The sequence below is a fragment of the Delphinus delphis genome, chromosome 7 (assembly GCF_949987515.2).
Source record: "Delphinus delphis chromosome 7, mDelDel1.2, whole genome shotgun sequence".
Classification (NCBI taxonomy): domain Eukaryota; kingdom Metazoa; phylum Chordata; class Mammalia; order Artiodactyla; family Delphinidae; genus Delphinus; species Delphinus delphis.
The window spans coordinates 38234895-38258956 of NC_082689.1; the positions used below are offsets into that span (position 1 = coordinate 38234895).

General features: G+C 38.8%; 1 protein-coding gene across 1 annotated transcript in view; it reads left to right on the forward strand.

The window, feature by feature from the left end:
* Window positions 1-19541, forward strand: part of ANKRD44 (ankyrin repeat domain 44) — a 319078-nt gene extending 299537 nt beyond the window's left edge. The window contains exons 22-28 of the mRNA XM_060016372.1: window positions 2087-2174; window positions 8067-8150; window positions 9152-9297; window positions 9777-9859; window positions 11876-11958; window positions 12827-12918; window positions 15293-19541. Of these exons, the coding sequence (XP_059872355.1) occupies window positions 2087-2174; window positions 8067-8150; window positions 9152-9297; window positions 9777-9859; window positions 11876-11958; window positions 12827-12918; window positions 15293-15540 (824 nt within the window). The 3' untranslated portion in view covers window positions 15541-19541. The remainder of the gene's footprint in view (window positions 1-2086; window positions 2175-8066; window positions 8151-9151; window positions 9298-9776; window positions 9860-11875; window positions 11959-12826; window positions 12919-15292) is intronic.
* The last annotated feature ends 4521 nt before the right edge of the window (window positions 19542-24062 follow it).

Consider the following 24062-nt stretch of genomic DNA (forward strand, 5'->3'; position numbering starts at 1 on the left):
TAGTTGAATCTGTCAGATTTTTCCTTTATGGTACCTGGGTTTACAGTCTTGCTTAAGAAGGTCTCCTACCCCTAAGCGAACATGAATATTTTCCCATATATTACTTATTCTGCTTTTGTTGTTTTATTTTTCCATTTTCAATTCTTCTATTAAAATTTGCACTCAGAAACTATGATTATTGGGTCCACAAAGGTTTTATGGTGCCTTTTATGGTGCCTTAATTTAATACCTTTCATTATGTTTTTATTACAGTCCTCCTTTTTTCATTGGTTCTGACCTCAATAAGAGTCAAATCCTCTACTTGTTCAACTTTGTTTTGCTCCCTCACTACCATTGGAGGATTGTGATTTTTTTTTTTTTTTTTTTTGCGGTACGTCGGCCTCTCCCGTTGCGGAGCACAGGCTCCAGACGCGCAGGCTCAGCGGCCCAGCTGCTCCGCGGGATGTGGGATCTTCCCAGACCGGGGCACGAACCCGTGTCCCCTGCATCGGCAGGCAGACTCTCAACCACTGCGCCACTAGGGAAGCCCGTGATTTCTTTTTTAATTTACGTGCTCATGGGCGAGGTCTCCCTAACCCCCATCGGAGTTAAGCTGTGAGAGCTATCTGGCACTGGAAAACCTACAGAAAGGGGAAGACGCAGTAAGAGTATTGATTATAATGGCAGGTGGAAACCCTGCCACAAACCACATTTTCTCCCCTGGAGTTGGGTGGGGTAGGTATGGCAGGTCTCTCTGTTCTTAGGCCTCTCAAGGTACAAGCAGGGGAGAGGGAACAGTCCTCTCCTAAACAATTCACCTTTCCAGTGCAGTCTTCCAGGTCTGAGGTTTAAGCTCCCCTCTCCCCAGAAGCTCCTTCTCTGAGCACTTTGAGATACTGAAAGTCGTTCAAGGATCCCCAGTCCTACCTACATAGACCTTTAGATTGAGATTCATATAGTCTCTAAGAAATGGTTTGGGTATGTGCTGCGGCTAGGCACTTTGGGGGAATTCATACTAATAAAGGGGTTGAAGTGTCTGGAACTGTTTGAGTGAGTGTTGGGTATAGTTGGAAAGCTAAAAGTATAACTTACATAAAGTTAGGGGATTTTTATATTCATTACTTCATATGCTTCTCCCTAAAAGCAGTTTCACCTTTTTTTCTTTATAGGTACAAGAAAGGTTTGATTTTATTTTAATACTTAAAATTGTCCAATCTATATCCTTTTGGGGCAGATCGGAAGAGAACTCTAATTTAGCACTGAAGTCGGCCAAGGAGAAGTTCCAGGGCAACAACCTCTATTCCAAAGCCAACTAGCTTTACCTTCTTGCCTTAACCAGTTAACATTGCTTCACAAACCTCATTTAGGTCCTTCATCAAGTAAAGCTCCCGTCATCCTGTGACATCAATAGGGCATGTATTCCTGCTTTAAGTTTTTCTATGTAGGAAACTGAGGCTCACAGATCACATAACAACTACGCTGATAGAGCTGGGGCCTAACTTAAATTCAGTTGACTTGAAAACTGTCATTTTGTTGAAAATAGTTATTCACATTCACTCATCTACTTATTAAAAAATACTTATTGGGTACATACTATTTGCCAGGATCTATTCTTGGTGCCATTTTAAATACTCTATAGTGTTTTACAGTCAAAGCCCTTTCACTGGCATTATCTTAAATACTATTTTCTATCACTCACATCTTCCCTTCCCTAGGGTACATAATTATAAGTGAACCTAATCATATGGGTGAAAGGGAAACTTTCTATTGTAAATATGGGCAAACTGAGGCATACCTATGTTAGGCATCTATCTATTAAGAGCTGAGAGTAACGTAGAATTATTCTGCTTGTAAATGAGGTCTCTTCTGTTTCTCTCCAGCAGACCATATGGCCTTCACTGTTTTATTTATTCATTATGTCTCAGAACACCTGTGAGCATAGTTAATAACATTTTGACATTTGGTGAATTTTATTCCATGGAGAATAAATGTTCAGCTAATTCAGGAAAATTCATAGGCCAGAATTCAATACTTAATGATAAAAATAGATTGAATTAAACAAAGTTTCTTTCTTGGAAGCTCCCTAAATTCTTTTGATTCCTTGCAGGTAATGAAAACTGCATAGAGGTACTTTTGGAGCAAAAATGTTTTCGGAAATTTACTGGTAATCCCTTCACTCCACTGCACTGTGCAATGTAAGTAGAAATGCTGGAAGTTAATGGTGTTGCTTGAATTCTTTAAACTACATGTAGAGAAATTGCCTTTCAGGGAAGGAGAAAGGTTTTAGATTATAGATAAGACCAATATATTCCATTTCACTGCTAAAGGCAAATAGGTCTGATAGCAAAGTGCAGTCCATAACGTTAATGATTTTCTAGGAAATTTTTGTGGAGTGCCATGGTTCCAAGGTGGCTCACAGACCATCTAGGGAAACTGCAGGAAGGGGTGGACTGAGGAACACAGCACACACCTCCTGAAGAGTTCTTCAGATATACCTCACATCTGTCTGACAAATTCTAAAAATAAGTTGGGGTTAACAACATATGCCTGTGGATGATTAGAAAGATATTCTGTACGAGTAAGACTTTTCATATATGGTAATTCTTCATAATGTTGAAATTCTTTTTTGATAAATGTAATTTTTGCTCCAGTCTCATAGTGTGAACCATTATTTAGAGAATACAGTGACATTGAGACAGACTTCCATGGTAAGCTTGGGGGGAACATGGTCACCTGGGCCTGTGTTCATCTGGGGGTCCATGTTCACCTGGGCAGTGATGGACAGCCTGGGGGCCCAAGACTTGGGAGTGCTTTGTCTTTGCCTCATCTCTGTGCTTCACATGAAGCTGGGTCATTTGATTGGAAAGACATTAGAGGTATAAAGTGGATCAAAAAAGAAGAGATAAGAGATTATGAGTAGGAGTGATTTTAAATCTGAAGAAACATGTCTTCTTCACTTTGGTGTATCTCCAAAACACCTAACATGATGCCTTGTGTAAGTGGCGTGCAGTAAACTCCTTCCTGGAAGTAGGGGGTTCTGAAGAAATGCTAGCAGTTACAGAGTGTGTGCCTTTAGAACTGTTAAAATGACTAAAGAAGACTATTGAAGCAAACTTGATTTTACAGTTCATGAAGCAGGCAGTCTCCACTCTCAAGAGTTCAGAGAGCTGCAAAGTGGGGCAGGAGACAGGAAGCTTGTACAGGATGAAAAATAGGGAACAAGGAAGAGCAGGAATAAAACTAGCTGATTGGCTGGGGTTACGTATCTGGCTTTATTTGAGGTATCATAGGAATAGGGCAACCACCCATATAACTTGGCGCTCATGGACTGGCTACCTAGATGGTCTGACCTCTAGGCAGATGGAACATTTACAAGAACATGAAAACTAAAAGTTAAGTTTCCTTTTGCGGACGTGGTTTCTCAGGATCAGCAGCACCTGGCCTACTGAGGAAAGGTTAATGCAAGATCATTTTGACAGTTCCCCCTTTTGATCAGCCTCTGGCCAAGCAAGAGGTTTGAGCAAAGATGGTGTTGTAAGTTATTCTCAGTTACCATTGCCTCTTTGCATTTCGGTATATATTTCACGGGAAATGATATCAGATTCATCATTCCAGTTGGAGAAAGACCATTTGTTGACTGATTGATGGCTGCGTACACTCACCTAAAACCTTGAAAGAACACAACAGACCAGAGAGATAATTATTATTAATAATAGTAAAAGTATTCCTAAGGTTTGCAGGGCAATCTTAAGCCAGGGTCCCCATGAACCAAACCAGCTAGAATCAAATACGTCAAGAAATGATCCCAAAGAGGGACCTACTTCTTTAAGCCAGTTGGTCTATTTTTATATTCCTTGCAACTCTGTCTCCATTTCCCCAGAATTGTTTATTCAGTGAGTTCGTTCCAGAGAAACTGAGGCATTAACAATCAGAGGGAAGTTTCTGTAGGCAAAACCACAGGATCACCAGCATTGTAGCAAATCCAACAGGTTGGAGGTTAGATTACCCCCCTTTGCAATGGCCTGACATATGTGAACAATGATATATCTTTCCAGGCCAAGGTCAAGGCAAAGGTGGATAAAAAAATTGTAAAGACCTCCATGGTGTAAGAATAAGGAAAAGGATGGCCAGAGAGGGGAAGAGGAATGGAAAGAAACATTCTTGATCCAGCATCTTGGGAGGAAGCAGTTTACTTCGGTGTTAGCTCCTTCTGGTCAATTTGATTTTGAGATCTCTGGCATTTGCCGAGGACTAGGTGTCAGGTGGAGCCTTCTTCAGTTTTGAAATATGCACTCAAAGTTCAACACTTTGTAATTTGGCAGCAGCGTCAGGGGTCAGGAGTACTTGGTAGGGTCTTTTCCATGAATCTCTTTTGCAGAAGCATCAGAGTAAAACAATTAACTGTCTACAAATGACAAAAGACTTAAAAATGCCTGTGGTTAAAGATCTGATGAGAGTTCATTATAATGGAATTAACAAGAGAATTTGGTTATTTCTGTGACACACAACATTTAACTGGAATAACTGGATAACTGGAATTATGACTGATAACATTATACCAGGACATACCAGATTTTTAGGAATTTTATACAATTTCTGGAACACATATAGATAACATAGACCCCTACAAATATAACCTAAGAAGGTTAAACATCACTTCTTATTTGACAATGCCTCCTATGTAATTTAACATGTCGACTAAGCATAATTAGTTTAACATTTCTCTTTTGATAAAGAAAGAGAACAAATCTTTTGAGATATTCTAGGGGCCCTGTGGAAAAATCCCAAAGTTAGTTTAAGATTTTATTTAGAATTTGGTGTTAGGAAGTTTATCAGAATATCAAAAGCTTTTAAAATGTTTGATCAAATAGGATCATAGGTCACTGTGAAACAATACTTAATTATCCATTTAACCAAAGTGACAGTTAAAGACTTCAAAGGCAAATATAGAACATTACATAGCAGTTAAAAACAAAAACAAACACAAACCTTAGTTCTGTTAATATTGAGAAGACTGGTTTTTCTTAAGTAAGACCGGGTAAAGTCAGTGTGAAGCACAGTAAATTATTTTGGTGAAACACAAAATCTTTGCTTTTCAGGCAGATTATTTAAAAGGTAAAGAAAAACCTTTGTTTATAATTTCTTATTAAGAGCACACCAATAATCTTTAAAAAAAAAAAGAAAACTTTGTCTTTTTAACAGAGAGAAAACCAAATTCTAATTTTGCTTTACTGTACTTTTGATATTAAAACTCATTTTTTATGGTAGTGTACATATGGACATATGTACACTACCAAACGTAAAATAGCTAGCTAGTGGGAAGCAACCGCATAGCACAGGGAGATCAGCTCGGTGCTTTGTGAACGCCTGGAGGGGCAGGATAGGGAGGGTGGGAGGGAGGGAGACGCAAGAGGGAAGAGAGATGGGGACATATGTATGCGTATAACTGATTCACTTCGTTATAAAGCAGAAACTAACACACCATTGTAAAGCAATTATACTCCAATAAAAAAGTTTTTTAAAAAAAGAGGATCATAAAGATTAAAAAAAACAAAACAAAAAGGCCTCATTTTTTAAAAACTTAAGTCTATTCCAATCTTAGCCAACTCAACCACATGTAAATTTTCTTTTCCAAGATTCCTTTCCACAAATCTTCTACAACTTTCTTATATCCAGTCAGATTTTGTCCTGTTTGGAATAACCAGTCATTTTTCTTTAAGACAAAGTTACTTTCTCTTTTCCCTTACCAAAACAAAATAAAATGAACAAACGATAACAAAAATGTCCTTCATACATTTTCTTATCCAAAAAATATATTCCGCTTTCCTACCTACTTTTCATATACAGTTGTTTTCTTTCACCCTTATTTCTAATTAGTTTTAAATGACTAAAATTATTAACCCTTAGAATCCTTAATTTTAAATCTTAAAACTAAGAAATAAGCAATTGTGGTCTGTGTTACACTAGTACTCTGTGGATTGGCAAATTTATGAATACACTTCATAATTTTTAAAGTATATTCTTCCTTATAGTAAATTTTTCATCATGGCACAAAACATGTTTACAAATAGAACCAAATATCTTAGGTCCTCTGTAAAAGGAAGCCAAAAGTGGATAAACTTATGTTGAGTAAGTTTCAGTATTTTCTCTTATTTGGAAATGATCTAGATATTCAATGAATATCCATTATTTAATTTATCTCAGTGTAGCTTTAAGGTTTCAACTTACCAAAAGCATTTTGGAAACTATTTAAAGTAGACATACCATAAAGCATACTTGTTGAAAAGTTCATTTATAAACTTTTATCTTACATCTATTTAATTTACAGTTCTTAACAATTATGTTTAGATTACTCATGAAAATTTCATGAGACATTAAACAACTAACCATCATCTTAGGTTATTTTTCTTGCTGACAGATTCTGTAACAGAGATAACATGGGCTTACTTGACTTTTAGTAAACCTAGGTAGAATAAAAGTTGTATGTCTGCCTTATATTTAATTCTGATAAGTCTAAAGACATGCCTGTTTTAATTAAACCAAGGATTTGCATAAAACCTTCTAGGACAATCTTTTTTCCAGTTTCCCTGTTGATTGCAAATGAGACACCAATCTCTGGTGTTTTGATGACCGTGCAATGGTGTTTTAGGTTTTTGCCCTTGGAATTGTTGCAGCTATAAGGCCAGTAACTTTGAGAAGACTTTTGCTTATGGTCTTGTAGCCTCTTCAGAATGGAAAGGCAATTCAGGTAGAGGATCAGTAGACCCTGAGTACTCAGGTAAAGGAGGGCAGAGGGGTGTAGTAGGGTCACATTTGTCTTATAGTCTTTTGTTTTAGGTACCTCTGCATCTTTAATTTTTCATTAGCCTTTTGTAATAAATCTTTCAGTAAGGCTATTTTGGAATCTTGAAGCCTTCTGGGGGCTCCTGCATACCAATTAAAATAAGTATTCCATTCTGTTTGTTGATTTGGGAACCCTTGCTTTCAAGTGCACTTCTTAAATGAATCATCTTGTCTAACTGGAACATGTAGCGTCTAGGACCACAGTTCTTAGACAAAATAAGCAGGTGTGCTGGAAGGTAGAGCACTCAGTGTTTTGAAACTTGAGGATTCTATTTCTTCAGCTAAGCCTGAGTTTCTTGGAGCCAAATTTATACCTAAGAGATGTGCTGCTGGGTTGGGGATTTTGTGGTGTTTTACAACGTACTTCATAGCATAGAAATTTTCTTGAGGTTTTTGGGTGACCTAGTGTCAATCTAAACCATTCCATGACCAGCTTAACCCAGCACAGGAGAATTAGATTTAGGTGCAAGCCCTCTAGCAGCTTTTCAGTGCTTGATCCATGCCCACCAATTTTGAGGCTTTGGCTTCTGAGATTCTCATTAACGATAGATCTATTGCTCTTTTCACAAGAAGATTCCTTTATTGTGGCAGATGCTCTAATGGCTTTCAGTGGTCTGACTTGTGCCCACTGAGATGTTGATGTGCCATTGGTCAAGACAGTCTGAATCCCTTATCTTATTTTCCCATGTCCCCCAGTGGTTTATGCTATGGAAGCTCTCTGGGAACTTTAATAAACCCTTTCTTTTAATAATTTTTGGGGAAAGTTTGTTTGGATTGGAAAGCTGCACGCAAGTGAGCAGAGCTCAAGTCTAAGAGTGACTTACCCATGGCCCTCGGTAATGACAGGAGGAACAATGAACTCAGAGGGTTCAGCAGGCACCTTGCCTGTGTGTCTTGCTTGCAGTCAGCTTTGAATCTCATTCCCATCGGCAAAACTGTTAAAATGATTAAAGAAGACAATTTAGGTGATACAAAGTTTATTTAATAGTTCCTCAGGCAGGCAGTTCTGAGAATTCTTGAGAGTAGAGACGACCCACTTCATAACGTGTTAGAGAAAGTTTATTTGTATGACCTAAATTGTCTTCTTTAATCATAAATTAAACACAGACCGCAGATATTTGCATCAGTTTTTTTTTAATGCGTCAGATTATTAAACATATAGTGCATAGGAAGATGGAGTAGGAGGGGATATATAGTTTTTTAGAGAGCAAGATTTTAAAATTTGAAATCTATTTTCATTTTAGAATAAATGATCATGAGAATTGTGCATCATTGCTACTTGGGGCCATAGATTCCAGTATCGTCAATTGTAGAGATGACAAAGGCAGGTAAGTGATCCTAGGATGGCATGGCTCTTGTCTTGATGAATCTTAGTCTGCTTTGTGGTTGCAGAGTGGCCAAACATCTATGTTTTTTTAATTGAAAAAGTAATATAAAAGCATGGTTTTAAAAATTAAGTATAATAAACGACATATAATTTAAAGAAATTACCCTCTTAGCCCAGAAACCCCAGCCTCTTCCACTGAGAAATCCACTTTAAACTGTTCTTTCTAAATTTTTATATTCTCCCAAATATTTTCTAGACATAGCTACAATATATATGCTTCTGTTCTTTTTATGCAAATGAGAACATTCTGCAGAAATGCTCTGCTTTCAGCATATCTTGGAGATCTTTCCATACCAGAACATATGTATTTACCATGTTCTTTTCAAAGCTGCATATCATTCCATTGACTGGATATGTTATAATTTAATCAGCCTGTTCTGCTTTGAAGAATATTTGGTTGTTTCAAAACTTTGGTATTTTAAAGAGTGGTGCAGTGAACAGTCTAGTACATTTGTCTGTTCACATGACCAAGTGTATCTGGGAGATAAAGTCCTAGAAGTGGAATTTTTTGGTTCAAAGGTCATAGTGTTTAATTTTGATAAATCATGCCGAATTGTCCTCCCAAAGGAATCAACTATTCACGTTAAATGTTGTAGGCTTTTTTAAAAATAGCCAATTGTCTGCACATTTAAGGCTTAATTTTGGAAGTATGTTTATCAAAGATGAGAGAGAAATCACTGGAACTCAAGATTAAAGGGTCCGTAAAGATGCTAATTGTATTATCAGGGCCGCTTCCTATACCCCCCAAATCTGGTGGTGCTGTTCACATCGGTGACACTTCACTGTCCACCCCGAATGGCCTTTGGGGGAACCTGATCACCATTTCTGTAAGCTGATAAGTTTTAAATCCCTAAGACGATACCAGGCACATGTTTCTCAGGCATATGTAGAAAGAGAGTGTGTTTACAGGAAGTTAAAATCATACTTGTTTTAAATCGTTAGGACACCACTTCATGCAGCAGCATTTGCTGATCATGTGGAGTGCTTGCAGCTTCTTCTGAGACACAACGCTCAAGTGAACGCAACAGACAATTCAGGGAAAACAGCACTGATGATGGCTGCTGAGAACGGGCAGGCCAGCGCTGTGGGTACGTGCTTGACTTGTGGACTTCGAGTTTATGCCTATCCAAAACCAAAGGCATGGAAAATCGAGCAATTGGTCATCCTCTTGGTTTATACAAGTGAAAAAAGACCGACGTTTTATTTAGGCCACCTGATCTACCTGCTAGTCATCTTCAGTCCCCTGTTAACTTGGTTATTGATGGATTTTGTCAAACCGAGCCAACCTTTCCACGGTGAAATCTCTCAACATTTAGAAACCAAATAGAACAGGATCATTTTATCTGGAAATAACAAAATTGTAAAGGGAATTAAAATTAATGCCTGTGGACCTTGGATTTGAATAGAATAGCTATGGCAGTAAATTGCTCCTTTTTTCTTCAATAATATTAAATATGATTATGTGAGCTGTACAAATTTAAATGTGTTATTGTTTTGGTAGTAACTTCTCCAAAATGCATGTAATTAACGTGTAGTCTGAGTAACTTTCTTTTGGCTTTTTCTGCAGATATTTTGGTGAACAGTGCCCAGGCTGACCTGGCTGTAAAGGATAAGGACTTGAACACACCCTTACATTTGGCTAGTAGTAAAGTATGTAAATGAATTTGAAACACTGTTATTTAGAAGAAGAATAATAATGATAATAACAATAATACCTAAATCTATCTATCTCAGAAGCGTGTATCGTGGCTCTTAATTAAGATGTCTGTTGTCACTCTCAGTGGAACTGAAAGGGGGAAACAAAGGGCAGACGCACACAAGGGTTGAAGGGCTATGCCTTTCATGGCATTTGCCACTTGAAGTCTTGCCACAGTCTGGCTTGATGCTGCCACTGTATTTGTCTTCATGGTTGTGGCACCACATTTTGCTTTTAAACACAGGTGAGGAGCTCAGTTATCAGTTCCACATGCTTTCATTTGGTTCCACTTGAACACATTGTAATAACACAGCCAAAAAATACTCTCCTATGAGGCAAATAAATGTGCTCATGTATGCTTCTATTCTCCCCTTTTTTCTGGTGCATAGTTCAATGCAAAGAATGTGCTTGTTTTTTTTAATAGCATCGTGTTCACATGTAGCTCAAGGTTCCTGCTTCTGTAAAAGATAAATGTATGATTTTATGAGAGTGGGATCATACTGTTTGACAACCTGCTTTTGTTACTGAATCATATATTATGAATATCTTTCTTTTAGACATCATATATTATAGTGTTTTAGAAGATGTGTGGTATTCTGCCTTAGGGCTGTGCTGTCCTTTATTCAACCCATCCCCTATTGTTAAACATTTACTTGTTTTCAAATATATGCTGCTATAAATGATGCTAAGTGTAGATAATAATAATCTAAATAAATTCCTATTTATGAAATTAGTGAGTCTAAGGCTATGAACATTTTTAAGACCAAATTGCCCCATAATAAGGTTACAACCATTTACCCTCCTCCAGCAGTACATCAGAATGAAAACTCCATGGACACTTCTAAAATTATCTTTAAGTGTCTCTCTTATAAGGCATTATAATATGATGCCAGTTATCACCAGTGATGGTGGTTTGTTTCAATATAGTTGTAGTATTTCATCTACAGTACTTGCTGTAGATGAAAATGGTAAGTGGAAAAAGTAAGCCATTACTGCAGGTACCTCGCAATACCCAGTGGTACCAGAAGTCTCAGCTATTCCTTTCATTGGTTGCATTTTCTCATTTCATGCTCTGAGAAGCCTTTGGAAACCACAAAATGTGCTCAGGTTCATGAAATTCATTTCAAGGTTTGTGTTTTTGTGAGTATAAGTACAGTGCTTCCCAGACTTTATTGTGCAAATGATTGCCTGAGGATCTGGTTAAAATACAAATACTAATTTAGGAGGGCTGGATGGGAGCCTGAGATTCAGCATTTCTAACTCCCAGGTGAAGCTGATGTTGCTGGTCTGTGGGCCACATTTCGAGTATCAAGGGTTTAAGAAGTGGCGACCCCTTAACAGGGCACTAGGCCTGAAGTTGTGAAAGTGTCTCTGATTCATCAGTTGATTTTTAAAAAGTTATCAACCATCATTAGTCATAAGATAACAGAGGTATCTTCTGGATGAGGAAGAAAAGAATGACCTTTCCTGAAAAAGATTCTCTTCATAATATAAGGCAGCCAGTGATGATGAATGATACAGGTAACAGATACAATGGGAATTCCAGTGATGGGATCACTGACGTGGTATTTGAAGGCTTGAGGAAGGATATGGGACTTGACTTGTGTTTAAAAAGCATTGTTGAAGAATTTAAAGGACACTCCTAATTCTACTCTCTGTTTACCAGCTGACCTAGCTGAGCTAGCTTCTGCTTCAGCTCTCTGGACATTAATTATAAAAGTTATCTTAGAAATAACAATATTTTAGATCAGATTTATATTCATCAAGTCCTAATAGACCTTATTTAGAATCTTTGAAAATCTAAGGCTGTTTAACCATTTGCTTTCAGAAGAAAAAAGAATTACTCAGAAAATAGCCTATTTTGTTATTAGACGGGGCATACATTTTAACTTTAAAGCATAATGAAGTGATTCTTCCAGAACTTTTCTGTATCTCTGTCCCATGTTTTCTTATCTTTTTTTTTTCATTAGGGTCATGAAAAATGTGCCTTGTTAATACTTGACAAGATACAAGACGAGAGCCTTATTAATGCAAAAAACAATGCACTGCAGACGTAAGTGTGGCTACTAAAGTTTGACCAAGTCCCACATTCATAGTCATTTATTCAACAAACAATAAGAATTTGCTGTATGCCAGGCTAGAGCTGGGAGCACAGTGGTGAAAGGCACAGACCTGTCTTCTCCTTTGTGAAGTTTAAGGTCACATAAACTACAAATGGAAAACAAGTTTTATAAATCAGGTTCCCAGAATACATTTGAAGCATTTCTAAGCTATTTTCTTAATTATATTTTAATATAATTCAGTGTAATCCTTACCGTGAAAGACCCGAAAGCTGCTTCATTTTCCATTTTGGGAAATTACCTATGCATTCGTTGTAGGGGCAAAGGAATATTAGGATTTTTTTTCATTAAGATTCTTAAGCAGCATAGCAGAATATATTGGGTATAATATTATTCTTTAAGGTATTCTAAATTCAATAAAACATCATTTAGTGCCTTTAGTAATAACAAGGAGGTTTAAGATTATGTAATATGGGTGATCGTGATACCAGTCATACCGATGAACTGTGTGAAACAGTGATTCAAATGCTGACCTAGAAAGCAAGGGGTAAAGAACCTTCTAGAAAACACACCAGAGCTTGCGTTCTTCTTCTGGCTTCTTGTGTCCTGTCACTAGGGTTGTTTGAGGTGTAGAGTATTTGTAATATCTGCAGAGAAATTTGGGCCAACGTGGAAGAACAGCTGGATCATTAGCACCTGGAAAGGATGTGGTGAACAAATATCTTTTTTTGAAAAAGTAAAAATATTCATGTGCTATTTATAGATTCTCAAGTCTTTTCTTTTAGCCACTCAGACTACCCAAAATGCCACATTCTCACTCAAATATATATCATAGTTGATGCTCGCTGTTATCTTTTTTAGACCCCTCCACGTTGCTGCACGCAATGGCTTGAAGGTAGTCGTTGAGGAGCTGCTAGCCAAAGGGGCTTGCGTACTTGCTGTAGATGAAAATGGTAAGTGGAAAAAGTAAGCCATTACTGCAGGTACCTCGCACCTGCGGTGAAGCCAGAGGAAAATGAGAAAGCCAGGAGCTAGATAAAAAGGCAGTGAGAACTCTCTTCCCCTTGGAAGTTCCCTGTGTGTGAGCAGTCAAACAAGGATAATTTGTCCTGTCTGTCGTTGTAAGACATATAGTCTCCCTGCAGCCCCCCAGTGCCTTCCATGTGCATGTAATGTCAGCAGCTGGTCTCAAACTCCTCAGCGTGGTGGTTAAAATATGTTAGACACACTCAAAAACTTTCAACTTGGCATTCAAACCCAATTCTAACTGCATATGCTGAAGAGTCAGGGATCATACATGTCATGAGTGCATGCTCAAGGGCTCGAATTAAAACAAAATCTTTGTATTTCAGTTCATTCTGAGATCAAACCTCTTATTATTATTCTTTTAAGAACAGATCAGAACTCATATTTCCGGTATGGATATTTGGGGAACATGAGTAAAATTTTTAAATTAACATTTAGGCTTGAAAGGCTTCTTCTGATCTATAGCACGTTCCGTTTCTAAATGAGCTAACTCTTAACAGAAGCTTTCTACTCTGCTTCCTGAAAACTTTTGAAAGCTAATGAATACTAGAATTGTATTAAACTGCCATGCCTTTGAACCTTGGGGAGCAAAAGAGGAACTTCTGGTTATTTATGAATTACGTAATTTTTTGAATGTGGCATTAATTGTAGCATTTAATTAAAGTATTTTAAAATGTATTAATGTAACTCAATTAACTGCTTATTACAGGTATTGGAATTAGCAGCTCATGCCTATTTCTCAGAAGTAAGCAGCCATATGACATCATTAGCTAACTCCTATTAGTTTTGGTTTTGCAGCCCCATTTATCCTAGCATGTACCCCGCTCTGTCCCCAACCTGACTCATGTAGGAGGTGCAGAAAGTTCTCTATTACTCCATCTCCTTGGTCCTCCTGCCTCACCCTCCCTCACCTTCTTATCACGACTATATATATACATATATATATATATATATATATATATACATACACACCTTGGGGTTGGCATGTAGAGGCCCACAGTTTATCTGCAAAATGACTAAAGAGACCAGAATAAACTAGTGTAAGTCTGCTGTATCTGAAGCTTGTCCAGCCCACAGCAACCTTAGGAACAAGAGCCCCAGGCCTGTAGAACTGCAGCTTGTGTCCGAGCTTAGCTACATCCCAAAGGTCTAGGAACATTTGGGACAATTTTGTACAGCACTACAATCTTAATTCCTTTACTCATCACGGACCTTTGTGGAATGGAATGTTAAGATATCTGTCCATTCTTGTTTGTTTTCATACCAGGGAAAGGAATCATCTGTTAAGGGGGGGAGAGGAGCAGAAATCAGGTCAAATGCTGGTAACACAGCAAAAAATTAAGTTTTATTGAGCCAGTGCCTCTGAATAAATGAGTGAGTGGTTAGTAGGAAGTTTAGCCAGCACAAGGGGCTGGAACCCCTTTCCAGCCAGTAGAATAAAGGGTGAATAAGAGTAGATGGAGTCAGAAGACTTTATCTACCTCCCCATGGCACCTGCTTCGTGAGTTGAGATAGTTTTCTTTTCTGGACTGGACCCATCAAGTCCAAATGGCAGAGAATGACAACTCTGTGGCAAATAGCAATTTCCACACATCTGTTACATTTAGGACTCGGGACTTTGGCTGGTGGTGCTGATATTACTTAAAATGCTGTTTAAGTTTCTTTTAAATGATAGTACATTTCATCACATACAGCAAGTGCTTTCCTGTGTCTGATCTACTCAAATGATTCCATTTCTCCAGAACCAGTTACCTGTGCATACTTTATAGAAAGTATATATGAAGTGACAGAAGGGTGTTACTGACTGTTACAGACATCTGATTCTTGACATCCTTTCTAATCTGACACACGATTACCTACAGTGGAAAGTCATTGTTCTCAGAATGAGAGTGCTCTGGCCCCAGCCCGAAGCGCATGGTGTGTGCGTGTGCTCTCAGGTGGAAACATCTTTCTGATTGTCCTGTGGCTGTTTCTTGTGGAATTGTGTCCCACCCCCGTCCCCTCGTGTTTCTGTTCACTAGACGAAGACTGAAATTCTGCCTAACTTCCGATAATATAATGCTTTGTTGTTGTCATGTAAGCAGGAAAAAAACCCGAAACCTTCCATCAAATGTCTCCCACCCCCAGTCCCCTCCAGCCTCACCCTAAGCATGACTTGTGGGAAATAACTCCTTTGCCTGGCATGATTTCTAACTTGACATACATCTCTGCGTGTGAGGTCGTTCGAGATGTACTGTGGGATGCTCACACCACCTCTGGATTGCCTGGACTAACCACTGCCTTGTCTGCATTTACGCCCAGGTCATACCCCGGCCCTGGCTTGCGCTCCTAACAAAGACGTGGCTGACTGCCTGGCCCTCATTCTGGCTACCATGATGACTTTTTCTCCTTCCAGTACCATGACGGCTGTCAACTTCGTTTGTTTTAAAAAAGACAGTTTGAGCAGGACGACCCTCTCCAACCTGGGTAGCATGGTTAGCCTGTGCAGTAACAACGTAGGCTCGGAGGATGGGTACAATGAAAATGATTCTGATTCGGAAACGTTTTGACTTTGGACCGTAGAAGCTTTTCCTTGATCACCCATGTTGGAGGAAGGGAAAGAAGCTTGAATTCCAGGTTTATGTTGTGTTCAAGTATTATTATGGGCCCGAGCTTCCAGAAGCCAGTAGAGAAGGAATTAATTAAACCGAGGGAAGGCAGCTAGGCTGTAGGGCAAAGCACTCACACAGATGGGCCTCGATTTTGCTTTGTTTCATATTTTCCTTAGATCTGAGATACTTCTGTGAAAGTCTACCTCTCATTTTAAGTAAGGAAGAAAAAAATGCATTTAATTCTTTTTCTTTGTGGATAGTGCAACTGAGAGGGAACTGGTCTCTAAAAGATTTTTTTTCGTGTACTCACTCGGCGGTGAGTTCTCAGAAGTGTATCAATATGACATTCATGTCCCCCAGGAGGGGAGGGAATGGCTGGGTAGGACATGCCTCAAACCTCTTCTCACTTTGATGTTTACTTCCTTACTAGAAGCCAAAGGTAGAGGTGTTCATCTTCAGAAATAATGCCTTCATCTTCAGAAATAATCTTTTTAAAGGAGTCCAGTTATTCATTTCCTATCTATAGTAAGCACTTAAATATCCAGAACTTCTTTTTGAGGATTTTTGTTAAAGTTGCCAGATGAAGGGAAAAGTTCACGGAAATTGAACTTGCTTTCTTCATTTAACATAAAGGTAGCACTCAGTGATCCCCATAACAAGCCTGTGACTAATTTTCACCCGAGTGATCGAACCCAAATCTCTCCAGTAACATTTCAGGTGAAAATTATATTGCACCAAAACTTTGAGACATAACGCAAATATAATATGAAACTACCCTTTATTAATTTGTCTGTAAATCAAAATACCAACTTTATGAAAACATAAGAACCATCAGTATTGTTCATCAATAGTAAAATGTTAAATGAGCTTCTCGGTCAAAGTCATGCCCCAGTGAGTGGAAGTGTGACTCCAAAAGGGAACAAAGTGAAAGCACGATGTAGAAATGGGCAATGTGGAAATTAAGGCCAATTAAAGTTGCTTGATAATGAAGTCACCGTAGTGAATACTGTGTCTGCTCCCTCTGCCAAAGCTTCTAGGTCAAATGGACCCCGTTCCACACCTGGAATAGCTGTACAAAAAGAAGAATGAGACTTTTTAGATTATGCACATACACATGCACACGTATATGTATGTATTTATATATATATATGTCTGTAGTTCGTCAACCAGCTATCCACGAGGACCAAAATGCTTCAGTCTAAAATGGAAGATTTAAATTGTTTTCCTTCGAAGTGGAAGTGAGAACTGAAATAGCTTTTCTATGGAGTTAAAATGTAATCTTTTTGCGTAACAGTCTTTGTTGTGTTTTATATTTCTTATGACACAGATTTCTAGTTGATGGCTTAACATTTGTAACTGATAATGTGTTGACTACAAGCTTATTTTTTTGCCAAACTAGAGAAAATGTTCATATACTTTTGATGTAAATGTGTTTGTATTTATTTGAAATGAAACAAATGCCGAGGAAACATCCATTGTTTGTTCTCTGTTTTAATTCCTACTTGTCTTACTTGGAATCATGAAAAAGCCGGAAAATACACAGGACTCTCCCTGGGCTGGCCCGCAGTCCTGGGGCCAAGCCCAGCAGCATTTCCACTCCTAAGGTTTCCAGCCAGCCCTCAGGTTCTTCCACGTCGGTCGGAAAGGGGTAAAACATCAGTGGCTCAGCCCGTGTGTAGCCAGCTCAGAGCTTAAAAGACACTGCAGTCCTGTGATCTTCTGCGAGATGAAAACTGAAGTGTGTACTGGATCATATGCCCAAAAGTGGCCCAAAGAAAGATATAGAAATTATCCTGAATGCGCTGAAAAAATCTCACATGATCCCAGCAACCTAATGGGAAACTATGTCAGTGCGTGGGCACATGTACCAAGAAGAGAAATAAAAATCACCAGCTCATGCTATTTTCCACTTGAGGAAGAGACAGGAAAGAAACATGTTGCATTAATGTAGTGCTCTCCGACGTTTTATAATCGATTCCATTTTCACCCTGAAAATTTCTATCTTATAATATATGTGAGATATTTTTAAAACAGTGTTCTATCATGTCTGGATCAAATACAGATACTGTATTGTATATTTCATCTAATTGTAAAAGACTTTAATCTTACTCTGTAATATCCTGGATTTAATTAAAAACTCATGCTGGGTTCTTCACAAATGAGAACTTGTTCAGAGGACTTCTAAGAACTGGTATTAATTTCACTGAAAAATTCTGACACCACCATATTGTTTTTTTAACTCTTGGTGTTGTGTTCCCCTCCTCCCTCTGTCCTTTCTGTTTGTTTTGAGAAGATGAGTTTCGAAAAAGTGGATAAATTGCTAATGAGCAGTAATGACCTTATCTTTACCAAAACCCTGAAAATAAGGGAGATCTAACACTGAAGAAGCACGATATACTGCGGAGTCTTTTTCTAGAAGTGAATGGAAATCTTGCTCAGTTGGCACTTAAAGCAGGATATGCGACGCCTGCTTTAATGGTGAAGCAGCATTACCATTTTTCCCTGGAGAGTAGCACAGAGAACAAGAAACATTGCGGCAAAACAGTGGCAGCCACGCGACATTATCTCCACGGAGCTGCGTTCTGACTTCTCCCCACTCTTTCACTGCTAGAAAGAAGGAAGACAAAGGAACAAAATGAAATCATGGTATGAATTGTTCACTGAATCCATCTCTCGCCCCCGCTCTCTTTCTCCCTCTTCCCCAGACCAATTCTTTTCCTTTAAGAAACGACTTTAAAAACTATGAGTTCTGCTTTTCACATACATCTCTTAGAAATAAAGCTAGATTTTCCACATAGCTTTCTAAGAAAAACAAAAACAGAAAACATTGTGCTTTTACCTTAATGTGTTCTTTTTAGACTGTATTTTAACCACAGCCACGGGGATCATGTTTCATCGCACTTACCTATTCGCCGGTGTCTGCCTATCCTGGGTGAATATGTTACTATCTCCAAATTGCCTAAAATCTGCTATGATTCCACAGTAAATAGCTCAGGGGATTTCTATTTATCACTACTAAAAGGGCACCATAGTATGTTTTGGTACTTTAGGCAGTAAACAGCTGCTTGGTTTATTATTTTATTATTAAATTAGGACAAGAACATCAAATGGATTTGCTGCACTAGTAATTCTTCGTACTGTTGAGCAACTAGGTTTGCTTATCTGTTGTGTTGGTTGAAGAACTCATCCCTTTTTTTGTCTTGTAATATGAAGTTAGAGTGCCTTTTTATATTTGTATATTCTGAAAATGTTCTGTGAAATGTTTGGTATTTTTTTCATTTGAGTGTTATCAGAGCAATATAATACCAGTGAGTTTTCATTTCCGCCTTTCTTTGAATGTATAAAGTGTCTTTTTCCTCCTTCCCCTTTTACCTGCTTTGAAATGAAAATGAAGATGCAAAGTTTTCTATAGGAATTGTTTGATATTGCAGTGCTAAACTGCTTTCTTTTTACAAAACTGTAAACCATAGGTCAGTGTTATAGGGCAAGAGCATTTTAAGATAGTGACAATCTGAGTGTGTGTATAAAATGTAATTCTAAGCGTTTCTTATGCAGTGATCTAAAAATTCAATGCAAATATCTTTTGTTTGGTAGTTTCGTCTATATATTTTATGCTTTAGCATGTGCAATATACCTTTGTAAAGCACGATGATACAAATCTGGTGCCAGTGTTATATTTTGCATAACATATCTGTAACAGCATAAAATATTGTTGGATGATTTCAGTGGGATTTTTGTCTGTAATGTTTTCTTATGTAAGTTGGAGTTGAATGACTCTGGTAAATGCCATAACTGTAAAAATGAGGAAATGACTTTGAACCAATCTGAATCTTCTCAAGCACAGTTTAATACTTTTTCAACTACTGAATGCTAATAATGTAATGAAGTACTTAGCTGTAATATACTATGGAAATGCATTCAGATGGTTATTTTTACAAATAAAAGCGGTACAAATATTGTTGCAATTTGTGTTGTCTTTAATTTTTCCAGTTATGCTAATTTTACCACTTATTCTGCTAACTTAAACCTTTGTCCCCTGCCAAAGCCAAATAACCTTAAATTTTGAAAATAATCAAGATAGAAGTGTATCTCCGTATTTTCTATTTCTGTTTATATAATCACAATTAGAGCAAAAAATTTCAAACAGATATTTTATGTTTATTTTACCTGTTTATGCCTCCAACTTTTTCCATAAAAATTTAAGCTGGCTTGCAACAAAGACATGTGAAACTAGAAATAGAAAAATTAGGACAAGGAAAAAGAATTCAAACAAATATGGGAATCCTGAAATTTAATGCAGCGGCTGTAACTGAACTTGAATTTGGTCTAGACTTCCTTACAGCCAAAGTAAGAGGGAAGTGTGATTATAGATCACTATATCAGAAAAGAAGAAACCTGATAGGTCCTCAAAATTGTGAAATCAACCACGCTTACCTTTGTTGCTGCCACCACTACTCCTCAACTGCTCTGTAGTAACACAAGACCCTACTTCTCAGCACTGTCCTTAAAGATATCCATAGAATTACTCCTCCGTCTGTCTCACCATTCAAAATGTCTCCCCTTGGGTAGTAACTCAGGAACAGTCTCTAGAAGCACTAAGGAACAGCTCCCTTATTATGGGGTTTCCAGCTGATGAGAAAGAGATTTGGGGAGGGGGGGTGGCTTCCCCAGTTCCTCAGATCACAGTGTCCTAGAATGTTAGCAGTGCTCACAGTCTAGCCCAATCCCATCACCACCTTTTTCATGAAAACATCCAATCCCAGAGAACTTATATAATTGCTCAAATTTGTGTAATTAGTGATCTGAATACACAGTTGTGCCTATAGATGTTCTCTCCTCTATGCTGACCTGTCATACAATGTTTTGTGGGGTTTTTTTTGTTTTCTGCTAGAGATGTTCAGGGAGGTTTTGCACTACCCTGCCTTGCCTACTCCTTATTCAAGTATACAGACCTGAGTGTTTCTCAGTCTTGAAGACTATAAAGCATGAATTAGACTGCAGATGAGTATTTCCTGTAGTTTGGAGCAGACTGGGTGTATTAGTTGTCTAATGCTGTTTAACAAATTACCTTAAAACGTAGTGACTTAAAACAACAAGTGCCTATCATGTAACAGTGTCTGTGAGTCAGGAGTCCAGGCATGGTTCAGTTGGGTCTTCTGCCTCAGTGTCCCTCACAGGCTGTCATCCCAGTGTTGGCTAGGGAAAGCTCCATTTCTCAGTTCACACATATGGTTATTGGCAGGATTCTTCATGGGTTGTTGGACTGAGGGCTTCAGTCCCTTGATGGCTGCTGGAATTGTATTGTTGGACATCGATGTGGTGCTTTGTCTCCAAACTGCTTGTCAAAAGATTCCTCTCCCTAATGCCATTCAGTAGGTTTAGATCCCCATACATCTGTCCCTCACTTAACACACTTAATGTGTTCCAGAATTAGCTTGCAAGGCCAAAGACATTAAGCTCAAAGGCTCTTAACACAACCTAAAAATACTGTGGGTAAAAGTACTGTATGAGTGGTCTCTTTAGCAGATTTCATACTGAAGGTACATTTGCTGTAAAATATGGAGCAGCAAAGATAATGGCTGTGCCATTCATTCATTTTCAAGCACTCCAGGGAGTGATCGAAAAGGTGTGGGCATAAGTGGTTGGCACAGTGACTGGGGAGTGGGAGGGCTTGCTACTAGCATTTGGTGAGCCAGGGATACCAAATGTCCCACCCAGCCCAGTGTACAATCCCCCCACCCCCAATGCCCATGCATCCCCACCTCACTGCTCATATACTTGCTCTCCTCTTTTTTCTGAATCATTCCTTCATCAGTGTATTACTTGTGAAGCCAGCCATATTCTAAAATCTGTTTTCACAGGGAATTGCATGAAGATGCTCTACTATGCATCCCCTCCTAAAGAGCGCTCCCAAGCTTAAGAAAAAGAACTTCAGAAGGCAATGTCGAGCCCATGTTCCCTGGTTGTGTATTTCTCCAGGTGAGATCACACGCAGGTGAGTGGAGGAAAGTGCTACACAGATTTGAAACAAATACTTAATTCCTTTGTTGTTAAGCACAAAAACGCAGGCCTGCACAGGTATATTTCTTGTCTTAAGCAAGGGATGATTGCATCCTCTTCACAGTTGGGGTAACCCTGCTCATAAAGACAGAAACATTTGGCCCACAGTCCCATGGCAAGATCTGGCAAGAAACCACTGTTGGCTCACGTGGTTCTCTGGGCACTGGTAGACACAATTTCTAGAATACCATTTTCTACCTTTAAAAGACAATTTAATGAAGTATATTTAATATCTAGAAGAGTTTTATAATTTTCAAAAGTAAAAAGTTGAAGCAGTACCTAGAGCACAAAAATCTTACCTGTGTTTCTGTTCAGTTGATAAAGCACCCAGCAAAATTGAAAACTTGAATAACTCATATTCCTTTTAGTTGGGTTCCCTGAGAATTACAAATGTCTAAACTCAAATCTGAATGTGAAGGAAGTGGCCAGCCGTATAGAGATCAAAGGAGGAAACAGGGAGAGGGAACAGCCAGTGCCAACAACCAAAAGCAGAAATGAGCTTGGCATGTTCCAGGAACAGAAATGGGGCCAGTGTGGCTGGAGACTTGTGCGGTAGGGAAGGGTGGTGTGAGATGAGATCACGAGTGGTCTGAGGCCAGATCTTGTAAAAATGTTTTGATCCAGGAGAAGGAGTTTCTATTTTATTCTTAATGTGATAAAGATCCACTAGAGAAATCTAAGCAGAAAAAAATGGCTGTGTTCCTATGTCATTTTTAAGAGACCATGCTGACTGCAGTAGGGAGGCAAGAGAGGAACCCTACTGAGTAGTTAGGTGGCTACTGCGCTAGTCTAGAGGAGTAACAACATGGTGGCTTGGATTGGTACAGCAACAAGGGAAACAGAGTGTGGCACAGTTTGGGTACTCTTGAAGACAGAGTTGACTGACCTTGCTGATGGTTTTATGTCAAGTAAACAGTCTAGAGTTTGGGAGAGAGGCTGGGGCTGAGGTCAATGAAATTATAGATGAGCAGAGGAGCTTGCCCTGGGAGTAAATGTAGAGAGAGATGAGCCCTGAACTGTGGGCACTCCAACATTCAGACGTCAGGAAGAGAAGGTCTAACAGAGAAGACCAAGAGGGAGTGGCCAGTGAGGCAGGAGGAAAAGCAAGAAACCTAAATGTCCCTGAAACCCGGGAAAGAAAGAATGTATGAAAGGAGTGTCAGTTGTGTCTCCTGTCTCAGTTGCTTCTGGGAGGTCAAGATATGATGCAGCGTGACCATTGGATTTGGCAACATAGAGTTTATTAGTGACTTTTGCAAGAACAGATGCATCAGAGTGGGGGTGGGCAACAATCCAAAGAGGATGGCTTAATGAGGGAAAGAAAGGGGAGAAGGTAAAAGGAAGAAGAAAAGTAAGGCAATAGCTGGAGGGATGTGAAGACCAGAGAGAGTATTTGTTTTTTAAGATAGGAGATGCTGTATGTAGTATATCAGTGCTAAGGGGAATGTCTGGGAGTGAACAAGAAGAAGGTATGAGAAGGGATGGGAGGGTAATTTTAGAAGGAACATTTTAGAGCAGCAGAGGAGGATTGCTGAGTAAGGCTTGGCACACTTGAGATTTATGACCATGAATTTTAAGTGGTAGCAGTCATCCTGGTGGGTTTTTTCATCAATGTTGGTACAGGCATAGAGTAAGTAGATAGTGGAACTTAAACAGGGATAGAGCTTGCCAAATGAGCCCAAGGGGAGTTATGGAACTGCGGTGTTTTCAATAGACATGATTATATAGATCATGGATTCTAAACCAGGTAAGGAGGGAAATGAAGACATGAGGGAGGTGATGGAGAGTGAGAAAGTGGCCCAGTCACTGGACTGAAGGGCTTGGTAAGATGGAAGAATTGTTGAGTTGTAGCTCCAGAGTTGGTAAGCAAAACATGGGGTGCTTGAAGTAAAGATTTTAGAAGTGGTACAGTTTTGATGTTGACAAAGTCAAGGACATAATCACAGGAGTGGGTGGTTGAGGAAAATTGAAGGAAAAAGCACTGGAGATAAAGAAGTAAAAAACTGAGGAGGCCAATATAATGAATGGCTTGAAAGCCATTTAAAATAGAATTTGAGCAGAATTGATGAGAAAATTTGGCCACTTCAAAACATCTGTTTTTCAGGTGTTTTACTTTAAGACACACACTCAAAACTGATTTATTATCAGACTGATGTTTGGTTCCAGGGTTCGGATGAAGCTTTTGAAGAAGTGAGAATGGTCAAGTGCATTTCTGTTCAAAAACAACAACCAGACTTTGACTCTAATACAATGACAGATTTTATGTCCATATGGTTTAACCTAAATGTGTTTATGAGGCTCTCCAGAAAACAGGACAGATGGCTAAGAGCTGCAGAGTGAACAAAAGGAGTGTGTGGAGCAGACAGTCTTAGTGACAACAATGAAAAATTGAATACTTCCCAGTGGGCCTTCCACAGAGG